General features: G+C 52.5%; 4 protein-coding genes across 4 annotated transcripts; 2 read left to right on the top strand and 2 right to left on the bottom strand.

Annotated features, from left to right (window-relative positions):
• Positions 1–422: 422 nt before the first annotated feature.
• JN550_003530 (uncharacterized protein) lies at positions 423–2,930 on the top strand (the record flags this gene model as incomplete). Its single annotated transcript, XM_049314944.1, has 2 exons — positions 423–1,908; positions 1,981–2,930. 2 exons carry the CDS (start codon positions 423–425, stop codon positions 2,928–2,930), a joined length of 2,436 nt encoding a protein of 811 aa, XP_049174721.1.
• A 108-nt stretch (positions 2,931–3,038) lies between these two features.
• JN550_003531 (uncharacterized protein) lies at positions 3,039–4,037 on the bottom strand (the record flags this gene model as incomplete). Its single annotated transcript, XM_049314945.1, has 1 exon — positions 3,039–4,037. One exon carries the CDS (start codon positions 4,035–4,037, stop codon positions 3,039–3,041), a length of 999 nt encoding a protein of 332 aa, XP_049174722.1.
• A 1,749-nt stretch (positions 4,038–5,786) lies between these two features.
• On the top strand, positions 5,787–9,765 carry JN550_003532 (uncharacterized protein; the record flags this gene model as incomplete). The annotated part of the gene is made up of 2 exons (XM_049314947.1): positions 5,787–7,388; positions 7,441–9,765. The coding sequence occupies 2 exons, from the start codon at positions 5,787–5,789 to the stop codon at positions 9,763–9,765; spliced, it is 3,927 nt and encodes a 1,308-aa protein (XP_049174723.1).
• A 410-nt stretch (positions 9,766–10,175) lies between these two features.
• JN550_003533 (uncharacterized protein) lies at positions 10,176–11,066 on the bottom strand (the record flags this gene model as incomplete). Its single annotated transcript, XM_049314948.1, has 2 exons — positions 10,176–10,860; positions 10,927–11,066. The coding sequence occupies 2 exons, from the start codon at positions 11,064–11,066 to the stop codon at positions 10,176–10,178; spliced, it is 825 nt and encodes a 274-aa protein (XP_049174724.1).
• Positions 11,067–11,877: the final 811 nt, after the last annotated feature.

The following is an 11,877-nucleotide window of genomic DNA, read 5'->3' on the forward strand; positions in this document are numbered from 1 at the left end:
TTTTTCTTTAGCTTCAGGGCTTATGATACGTGTAATACGGCAAGGACAAAGTTCAAATCATGCTCGCCGCGGCCATCTGTCAATCAATACTTTTGCTCCACGTACCCTGCAATAAACTTGCGAAACGTGTTTTGGGCGCACCAAATCCCGTGCTTTTGGTGGAGACAGACAGACAGGGGAAGCAATGGAAACCATCAAAAAGGGGTCGATATCACCAGCTGCTCTCGTTCTCTCACACGCTGGCCATTTACCATTGCAACACATTCGCAAGGGAGTGAGTCGCTGCGACCCCGCGATCATCTATACCGATGCTGTCTTCTGCCCATGACATATAATCAAGAGAGAGACTTGTCCCTGGACTTCTGATGCACGATATACCATCGACAGCCAACTTGACTCAGCAACTGTGACCCACCACAGATATGAGTGTCCGGCGGTGGTGGGACAACTTTCGCGAGCAGCACCCAGAGCTGTGCGAAAGGTGGGCGACACGATGGGCAATTGTCCGGCCTTACCTACCACCTGTCAACTTTATCACACTGCACTATGGCTACTTCATTGTGACAGCCATCATCGCGGCCCTCATCTTTTGGGGCTCCTCGAACCCTCGACACAGCATTGGCTGGTGGGATAGCTTGTTCATGGTCATGTCGGCGCTAACGGCTTCGGGGCTTAACACGGTCAACGTCAGCCAGCTCACCACGTTTCAGCAGGTCCAGCTGTGCGTGCTTATGATTATGGGCAGCCAGGTCAGCATCTCATGGTTCACTATTGCATTTCGCAAACACATTTTCGAGAAGCGATTTGAAGACATCGTCGACATGGAGCGTGCAAAGAGGAAAGCCGCGCCTTCGCAAACGGGCGCCGTTGTCGGCATGACAGGCGCCATGTTTGGCCTGCAGGTCATGTCGTCCTTTGGTAAAGCCCAGCATCAAAAGATAGGGCAGAGCAATAGACCGTGGTCTTCGAAGGGCAATAATCATGCAGATGCCCAAGCTGCAAGAGCGGAATCTTCCCCGGAGAAACCGGCAGTTCGGGATCCTCTGGCGCAGAGAAAGGCGCCGAATCAACATCACGTCGGATTTCTCGAGCCGATTCGCGAGAACAGGCCAGAAGATCAAGCCCAGTCCGCAACAACTGCACATTCCATCTACCAGACGCACTCGCACCAAAGCGGAGCAACTACGCAACGGAGGCCATGGACGGCTGAATCACGAACATCTGACGGCGGTTTCAACGTCCAGAAATTTTTCATGGAGCAAAAGGGCAACATTGGACGCAACGGGCAGTTCTTTAACCTGTCCGAGGACCAGCGCGAATACCTCGGTGGTGTCGAGTACAGGTCCCTAAAATTCCTTTCGCGCTTTGTTATCGTTTATTTAGTCCTATGGCAGCTCTTCGGCGGCATTGCCTTGGGCGCCTGGATGTCCGTCTACGCCGTCGACGAGTCAGCGTCCAATGCTCAGAACCCTTGGTGGGCGGGCATCTTCCTTGCTATCTCGGCATACAATAACGCCGGCTTCACTCTGCTCGACGCGGGCTTTTTACCTTTCCAGGGATCTTACTTCTTGCTCGTAATTGTCACCATCCTCTCGCTCGCTGGCCCTGCGGCGTTTCCCGTCTTCATGCGCCTACTGATCTGGATCATGTCGAAGCTGCTACAGCTCTTTTCCAGGGACAAAGAGGACTACACGGTCTGGAAAGAGGGGTTTGACTTCATTCTCAAGTTCCCGCGTCGCGTATACACGAACTTGTTCCCGGCGCGGGACACTTGGATATTTGTTGCCACGTTTGGGGGCTTCGTGTTGGCCGACTGGGTCTTGATTCTCATTCTCACCATTGGAAATCCCGCCATGGAGGCCATCCCGCTGGGACAGCGTATTTTTGATGCGCTGTTTGAAGGGTTCTGTAAGTCTCAAACTTATCCGACTGTTTAACAAATTCATTGGCATTTTCCTGACTTTGAATCTCCCTTCACAGCAATTCCTTCTGGTGGATACGCCATCGTCTCCCCATCAGCCATGTACTTTGACCTGCAGGTTCTCTGGCTCATTATCTTCTACACGGCTGCGTACCCGCACATCATCACCATGCGCAGAACAAACGTCTATGAAGAGCGATCCTTGGGCATCTACGAAGGAGATCAGACCGAGATCGAGCAACTTCACTCCGAGACAAGCAGCCTGTTTGACGTCGACGCCGATATCCACAGCCACGACCCACTCGCGGCTGGACTTCCATCCGCACGTGGCGCAAATGATATCGGCAACGGGAGAGACTGGAACGCAACCTCAGGCACGCCGTCTATGAGATCTGGCAAGGGTCTTTACGCCGTCACCCGTCGCAGCACAGCATTCGTCGGCCGACAACTGCAGCGCCGAATGACAGCCTTTGAAGGCGTCGGCGTCGCAGCAACATCATCATTCACGCCACCATCTGGTGCTAGCATAGGCCCCAAGCCGCTCCGTCGCGCTGTAACTATGGACTTCGCACGACCGCCATCAGCACACTCCCTGCATAACCACCCGCCGACCGGCCCGCCCAGTCTTATCTCCCAACAAGTCCGCGGCCAGCTCAGCCACGACGTATGGTGGGTCGCCCTGGCTTTGTTTCTTGTGACACTCATCGAAACGCGGCATTCCCTTGAAGATCCTGTGACTTTTAGCGTGTTCAATATGCTGTTCGAAATTGTCTCGGGTTACACGAATATCGGAATCAGCATTGGCCTGCCGAACCAGAGCTACAGTCTTACAGGGGGGATGTACACGGGGAGTAAGATCATTATGATTCTTGTCATGTTGAGAGGGAGGCATAGGGGTTTACCAGTGGCGCTAGATCGTGCAGTCAGGCTACCTGGGAAGAAGCTGGCAGAGTACGAGGAGGAAGATGCTGAGATTAGGAGTTTATCTGCTTTACCCCGTAACTCATAGAGTGAGTGATATGTAGTAATTTTGGCGTCATTCAAGCTATATTCTATGGTCTAGTATTCAAATCTACTTTCATCTGCGAGACATTGTCTGAAAGGTCCACTGGCATCTCTAGACAACTTTGTTGGTGGGTGCTCCCTCTAGCCAACTCGAAACGTTCTTCTTCAGGCTCTCATTGTAATTATCGGTGGTATCCTCAGCGCACCACGCAACATGAGGCGTGGTCACAAGATTCAGGTCAGCTGTGTCCAGTGCAAGGAGCGGGCTGGTCTCCGGACCTGCAGGTTCCTGCAGGAAGACATCTGTAGCGGCGCCGGCAATCTTCTTGGCCCTCAATGCCGCTACCAGAGCTTTCTCGTCGACCATGCCGCCTCGAGAGACGTTGACCAGGACCGAATAGTTCGGCATGGCATCCAGCTCCGGCTCTGAAATCATGTTCAAAGTCTCTGGTGTGCGAGGCAGACACATGACAATGACCGACGATTCACGGATAACTGTGTTGAAGTCGGTGCGGCCTTTGCCAGCAGGCGCCCCCTTTCGTGCTGATATCAACACTTTCATACCCAACGCTTTCGCCACGCTCTCGATCTTCTTTCCCACGGCGCCATATCCCATGATGCCCATAGTTTCGCTGCCACATGTCATTGGCGGCTTGCCATTTGGTCCATCCATGGTCTTTAACAATGTGCCGCGTTTTGGCCACTCCCCTGAACGTGCCAAAGAATGGGTCAAAGTGATGGATCGCCGGGCAGCAAAGTAAGAAGCAATGGCGTGTTCTGCCACTGCGGTCGCATTGCAATGTGGAGTGTTGGCCACATGAATACCGCGCTTTTTGCAAGCTTCCAAGTCGACGGAATCCGTCCCCGAGGCGACGACACCAATCATCTTCAGATTCGGCGATACGGCTTCGCTCAAGACGTCTGCCCGGATTGGGATGACAGTCATGACAAGAATATCGGCGTCACGAATGCGCTCTGGGATCTCGGAAACCTTTGTCCTGGCATATTCCTTGACTTCGAAAGTGTGCGATGCCGGAAAGCAGGCATCGAACTTGGGGAGCGGGCAAAAGAATGTCTCCAGAGCCACAATTCTGTGATGAGTACGGGCCATGGTGTGTTGCCCCCGTAAAACTGCGCGCGTGCAGCTTAAAAGTCGGGATCCGAAGCTTGGATTCCAAGAAAGCTGCCGAAGCATGCAGTGGTGAGTTATAAGGAAGAATTGTTCGTGTTGCTTTGCAAAATCAAGAGCCGGAAAACTGGGCGGCGTGCTCCTGTAAAGCCCCGAAGATCTACGCTGCCGACGCCCTCCGATGATGATTTGTTCTGCACTTACGAGCCCCGCAGCCGCACTAACCTAATGCCCTAGTCATCCCCCGAGTGCGCCCTACTTGTCAACCGCATCGAAGAGCCGATTCCTCAACCAAACACGTTTTGGCGACAAATTCTTGAAAGATGGCGCCATCAGAAAATTGAGCCTGCAGTTGGAACCCGTTCGGAACCCGATCAAAATCGATCTAACGACACCGAAGTGGCTCTGTCGCCCGTAAGACAACATGCCCTCTGCGGCGGTGCACTGACAAGCATGTGGAGCGGGCATGTTCCAAAGACCGGCTGGCTATTGCCTTCCTATTCTTCACTCAACCTGGAGTCTCCGAAGGAATTGCGTGACACGTCACATAGCATGCAATATCGTCGTGGGTTCAGTGTCTTCACCTGGCCCATACATGCCTGAGGTATCTGTGGTCCACTTCCGGCTCTTATACTGCAACGATATCTCATATAATATAGTATAATCTAAAAGTGTGTATAAGTAGAACGCGGCTATCATCACTGCAGGCGTAGCGCAGTTAGGCTCACACAAAAACCTACAGCATGCAAGCGGGACTTACACTAGAAAGCCGATAGATAGCAGGTCTAAGAGTAGAGGTAGTGGTGCACGTCCCGACTGGGAAAGGTCGAGAGGTATATGGAACTCAAACAACCAGTCAAGGTCGGTTGCTAACCATGAGTAAAGTGCTGCTTGCCGTTTTAGGGGCAATGGCGGCACATTGCTCAGCCCTATCGATCGATGCGGCCTGGTCTAGGACAGCCAGCGTCCAGTGCAGTCAACCAAGGATGGTTTGCGGGGAAAGGTGGGGAGGCACGTTGCAAACCGTTCCTTGGACGAACCACCGTTAGACGCCATTAATGTTCCGAGAGCCGTGGTGCTGGACGATGCCCGGTGACTGATGGCCCAAGTACAGCGATCCCTGCAGAGCAGAGTGGGAGAATTCTGTCGCAGGCCTTGATGACTGACAATTGAAATGAACCAATTCTTATTTCTATGGCACAGAGGTCTCCAGCTAAAGGCCTGGCTCGAGCTTCCACTGAACTACCAGCCAGTACAAGCAGCCTGACAGTTGGGGCTTTTCCTGACGACACCCCTGGAGCTATGGCCCTCCTGGCCCCGGCAAGCCGGCAAGGCAAGCTGGCAGGGATCATGGGCGGAACAAGCTGTTTCAAAACTAGCAATGACCTCATTGTACCACAGAAATCCCAAGACGCAACGCCCATCGACAGCGCATTGTGCCTGGCATTGGCTCCGTCAGTTTCTGTCACGGATATCCACCTGGGTTCTATGATTGGCAACACGGCTCGACGGCACACGCGATACCGGTTTTGCTCGCCATGCTGCATCATCCGCCGACTGGCGCCTGTTTTGTTGACAGCTCCCTAGACTACGTGCACAGCTTCAGGTCCGAATAATATGACATAACACCTTTAGCTGCCTGTCTTTCCCCTCACGCTGTTCACATTCGTTTCTCTGGTTTGCAACGATTCAGCTCATCTGCCTCGGTGTTGAGAACTCGCTTTGCCTGAGATGTCGGCGACGGATAATTTCGAGGAGGATGCCGCCCGAGGGAGGTATGACGGGCACCATTCGGGGAAGCACCCCATTCCGACCATACAGGGCTACAGAGAACACAAGCGGCAGCTCGAGGGCCAGTATGAGGAGACTGAAGATAATCAGCGCGGCCCAGAGGATGATTCAAAACCCAAGCGTGCCTTTGATTCCGTCAAGGCCATATACAAGGGTGAGGATGCTTCAAAGTCGACCCATGATCCGTATCCTTCCACCAACCGGAATTATGAAGTACCTCCTGGTGGCGCGGAGCAGGCAGAGCAGCACCCGGAACAGCATTCGGAGCAGACGGAATCCAAGCAGGACGACAGCTCAGTCTCTCGGCACAGCTCCAAGTCGAACAAGGATGACCAAAAGCAAGACAAGACTGCAACAGAGGAAGTGGCGAGTATGGTCGATCCTAGGGACAAGCGGAAGGCGATGAAGAAAAATAAGCGACACGGCGGAGGTCGTGAAGTCACTGACCCGGTAACGCATCTCCCTATCACCATCCACGATTTGACGGACAAGGATCTCAAGTCGGCGCCGGAAAATGTGCCGGAGCCTGGGACGGATCACACGACAGCCACCGGTCCGCAAGGCGCCTCGAAGTCGGAGGACGAGCTCGATGAGGAGCAGAGGCGTCTTCAGAGAGGCTACAATGGCGTTCAGCGCCTTTTCCCGCCTCCTGATTTCGAGGATATGAAGAAAGAGCTGGCTATTATTTATCAGCAAGCCATCTTCGGAGGCATAGCCATCATTGGCGTGGCAACTTCTGTCGTCTTTATCATCCCCGCATTTAACGGTCGCTTATATCCCCAGCTATCAACGGTGGTTGGCTTCGTTTCCTTCCTTATCGTGGCAGTAGCTACAGCCTGGGCCGTCAGCAGATGGGTCAACAAAAAAGCAAACGAGGTATTCGACGACGAGGTATGGGATGCAACCAGGCTCGAAGAAAACCGGGCCCTCGACTCGGACACTGAACTCCCAGAATCGGTCCAGTGGCTAAACCGCCTCTTTGCATCCATATGGCCGTTGGTCAATCCAGACCTGTTCTCCTCTTTGATCGACATGATTGAGGACGTAATGCAAGCATCGTTGCCAAAGGTCATCAAAATGGTCAGCGTTGATGACATGGGACAGGGCAACGAGTCGATCCGTATTTTGGGCGTCCGCTGGCTCCCAACAGGTGCTTCCAGCAGGAGCGTCGACTCTGATGGGCACCTGAAAGATCCCAACAAGGGCAAGCAAAGCGATCGTACAGATTCGCAAAATGAACAGGAGGATGATGATGATGCTGGCAAATCTGATTCCGATAAGGAGGAAGATGGTGGGCAGACCAAGGAGCAAGAACAAGAACAAGCTGCCATTCGAGAGGGTATGGAGGCCGAGGAGGGTGACTTCATCAACCTTGAACTTGCTCTCTCATATCGAAGCCGATCTTCAGGCAAGTCCATCAAGGAGAAGGCTAAGAACGCCCACTTGTATCTGAAGTTCTATCTCCCTGGAGGAGTGGCGATCCCTGTTTGGGTCGAGCTTCGTGGACTCATCGCAACTATGAGACTCAGACTACAGCTTACAGTGAGTTACACTCTAGTCACTCCCTTTTGGCAGTGTCACTAATTGAAAGTAGCCTGATCCGCCCTTCATCAGCCTCTGCACCTTGACGTTTCTTGGGCAGCCGAAGGCATCACTTGCCTGTGTTCCACTTTCCAAGCATAGTCTCAACCTGATGGATGTACCGTTGATTAGCAGCTTCGTCCAGTCTGCTATCGATGCCGCCTTGGCGGAATATGTGGCCCCGAAGAGTTTGACCTTGAACCTGAAGGACATGCTGGTTGGCGAAGATTTCAAGAAGGACACCCTCAGCCGCGGCGTTGTGTTCATCTTCATTAAGAAAGCACGCGGCTTCAAACAGGGTGACGGGGGTATTGGACCCATGCAGGGCTCAAGCGATTCCTATGTCACCGTTTCGTGGGGAAAATTCGGTAAGCCAGTGGCTTCGACCCGCATCATTGAGGGCGACCAAAGTCCCGATTGGCATGAGTATGCGACAATCTTGGTTTCTCCCGAGGAACTGAATGCCGAAGAGAAACTACGCCTCCAGCTTTGGGACTCTGACAAGTGGACTGCTGACGATGACCTCGGCCGCGTCGAACTGGATCTGAAGTCGCTCATCAAAAACCCGGATTCACACAACAAGCTACAAGACCGCGAAGACCGTTTCACTGGCCAGGATCCTGACGAGAAGATGGCCGGATCTCTTACCTGGAGCGTCGGGTACTTCTCAAAGCTTAGAATCCAACAACACCAGCTAGACCAGCAGACTGTGGATGAAAACATCCGAACCAAAGAAAAGCTTAGGGAGCATGTTTCAGAGGTAGCGGAGCACAAGTTGAGGGAAGCAGGCAAGGCTCCCGACGATGAAGAGTTGCACCAACAGAAGGCACAGGATTACCGAGAACTTGAGGACTCCATGATTATCTCCGCTCCCCCGAGTGAGGAGTATGTCTCAGGTGTGCTCAGTGTGCATATTCACAATGTCACAGGCCTAGAGGTACAGAAGCTGCAGAAGCAGGACAAGAAAGATGACGAGAAAGGGGGCCATGAGGACGAGACCGAACAGAATGACGACATGCCCGACAGCTATTGCACGATTATCCTTGATCACAAGAAGATATATCGAACTCGCACCAAGCCGAAGAACTCCAAGCCTTTTTACAATGCGGGGACTGAACGGTTCATCAGGGATTGGCGCAACACAGAGGTTATCGTGAGTGTTCGAGACGCCAGGGAAAGAGAAGACGACCCCCTGATCGGAATTGTGTATCTTCCACTTGCGAAGATATTCGAGAAGAAGAGCCAAGTCATGGACAACTTCCCTCTGGTGGGTGGTATTGGATACGGACGAGTCCGAATCAGCCTCGTATGGCGTAGCGTCGAAATCAAGATGCCACGTAATCTTCGGGGATGGGATTACGGAACAGTCGAGATTAGAGGCGCAATTAAGGCCAAAGCAGGGCTCGCGGATGAGCTCAAGAAGAACCGGCTCAAGGTCCGAACGAACCTAGGACGGATCAAGATGTACCGGGAGGACGAGTTGTGGAAGCTCAAAGGCAAGAGCGAGACAGAAAGCGCATTCATTGCTGTCCGCAAACGATATGCTTCTGCGCTGGTCATTGAATTTCGTCAGTCAACCATTGGGCCTGACAAAACCCCGGCCTTCGCTGTGCTTTGGCTTCAAGACCTTGTGGACGATGAAGACGAAGTCAGGACCCTGAAAGTCTGGAAAGGCTCGAAAGAAGCCCTTCAGAAAGCTGAGTCTTGCTATGGCTACGAGGGATCGGAAGAGAACGAACAGCCCCTGGGTGAGATCGAAATCTCACTCAAGTTCTGGCGGGGTCTTTCTGGATTTCACAAAGGGTATGCCGCAAAGGTCAAAAGTGCCGACATGCGCCAAGTTATGGAATGTCTCGATACGATTACGGATGAGAACTTGAAGGAAGACAGTGAGATGGAGGACTCTGACAGCGACTCGGATAGCCAAAACCACGACAGCCATGCTAAGAAGAAGCTCAAGGTTCACACCAACGATGACTCTTCTGCATCCTCGGATGACGATGAGAATGACGGATCGTCATCGAGCCTATCTCTGGCAAACATTAAAAAGGCGAAGAAGGTGTTTCGGAACCCTATCGAGGGCGGCATAGAAACGGCCACATCCGTGCTGGCGCCTGGCCACAATGATTCTGATGACGGGTCGCGGGGCGTCAAGGGTCAGCTCAGGGACTACAAGGATCATCACAAGCAGCTGCATCGAAAGCACCGTGGTATAATGCAGTGGCGCGCTGCACGGGAGGCAGACCACCTGGGAGGGAAGCTTGGAAGGCTCAAGGGGAATATTTCTCAGATTTTCAGTCATAGTGAAAAGGACACTGGTGTCGAGACGGAGGTCTAGTGCTAGGAGCTGGAATTTAGGTTCAGGCGCGTGGCGTGTCAATTGGATGGGATTGATACCAGTGTGTTTCAACGGCTTCTCTCAAAGCTTTTTATGTTCAGTCATGTATATATTGACTGGGTGCATGGATCATCGGCTCTGGGGCTGATTCTCATTCGGTCATTATCAATAACGTGTAAGCTACGCTGATACCCCTACCTAACTCGATGTATACTTCATCAAAGAATTCTCATGTGAGATATGAAGCATTGCAAGACACCAACGAGGTTTCCCCGAGAAGTCAACGCCGTAAACATAAGCAATCGGACCACGGGAGTCATCATATTATCAAAATTATGTATTTGTCGTTCCCAGAGGATCATCCTAGGTGTATCAGTCTACCTAATGAGTACCCCTAACGTAGCTCATCATTAGAAAGTAGAGGCGCTCGCTTGACCTGACACCCAGCCTTTTCTCCGACAGCAGTGCCACGTATCCGAGTTCCCCTCATGGTGTGTCAGTGAACCCTTCTGCTTCCTCTGGTTGACGCTTGCGTACACCGACCACCCATGTCTCTTGAGCACACCGAGCAGCCGCAGCACAATCAGCCGACACATCACTGCCTGGCTTCCATGAGCGAACCATGGATATCTCGCCACCTTGACTTCATGCGAGCCACTCCAGGGGCGAGGTACGTCAGTCTTAAGGGTCCCGTCGGTCTGAAAGTCGTTGATCGTGGCCTGCACAACGTCTTCTGGGGCGTCGATGAAGCGGAGGCAGTCACCGCTGGTAAAGCCGATGCACATCCAGTCGTGGGGCTCGGGCTGAGGTGACTGATGGTGGAAGATGAGTGTATCAACATCTAGTACCTTGGTGGTGACATTGGTGTTGAGTGACATGATCCATCCGCAATTGAATAATGCCTCCAAAATCCTGTTCATCAGCCGTCTCGATTCGATGGGGTGTATTGCATGCGAGTACCATGGTCGGCCGTAGAAGTGGAACTCGTGGGACCCGTGGTAGTCTCTCTCGCGGCGCAGGCCTTTGCTCCAGTGCTGTTTGATGACAACCCGGATCAGGTCATGGACGGCCGAGTCGAACCCCAGGAGGCGGAGCCTTGGGAATAGTCAATGAATACTATTACAAGCTGAAGCCTCCAGTGTATAGCAAATTAACGCATACCTGTCTCCCATGTGCATGGAAATGGAGGCGAACTCCAATGCCACTACCGGGGTTGCAGGTAGCGACGAAGGCGGCCGTGGAGGAATGATGGGAGGGACTTGCGCATCACCCTTCGAAAACGAAGCTACAGGCCCCGACATTGCTGTGAAGTCCGAACTTTGGAACAATTTTTTTGGGGAAGTGTGTATCCTCGGTGTCAAAATAAGGCGATACAGATATCCTCAGGGTAAAAATGCTACTGAAGCCTCCATCCGCAGGACCCCATTGTAGAGAGTGCACTCGTGATGCCTTGTTGACTGATGTTGACCAGTTACAAATTCGCATCGAACGGGATTGGCAACCTCCCTTGTCCATGGCAGAATGATGGGCAGCTGCTACTTGGAACAGTCGAGCTTGGACGGAAGTGGCATGGTTCCGCAACTGCTAGACTTCGGAGACTAGAGGTCACTCAGCTTGTAAACCAAGGAACTTGGGTGCTTACATCGTCGAGCACACGGCGTCAATAACCTGATTCGACGTGAGAACATCCGACATGAGTCTGGTGATCGTATCAGCTCGCTAAGATAATGTGTGTCACATTTTAGCGGTCATCTTTCTTCTAGGTCCAGCACCCTCAAGGTCAGTTCCCACAGCGTATCCTCCTTCTCGATGTTATCAGTAAAGTTTACCAACCCCTTGCAGCCCAGGAATAGTGCGCAGTAGATAGGGTTGAGCTCCCTGTTACGATTGCTCCCGGCAGGACAACACAGCATGAGGCTTAGCCAACTTAAGCATTTGAAGAGGATACTTATTTATCATTGGCCGCCTATTCACGAAAGTGTGGTCTCATTCCTACCCTGAACGCCATGCTTGGTCATGAGGTAGCTCCTCCTTACATACATTGATCGTGATATCCAGCGCTAGCAGCAAGCAATGACGCTCGTCATGGCCCTGGTAATACATGTAACGCGT

Source organism: Neoarthrinium moseri (genome assembly GCF_022829205.1).
Source record: "Neoarthrinium moseri strain CBS 164.80 chromosome Unknown scaffold8_Wmoseri_CBS_16480, whole genome shotgun sequence".
Taxonomy (NCBI): Eukaryota; Fungi; Ascomycota; class Sordariomycetes; order Amphisphaeriales; family Apiosporaceae; genus Neoarthrinium; species Neoarthrinium moseri.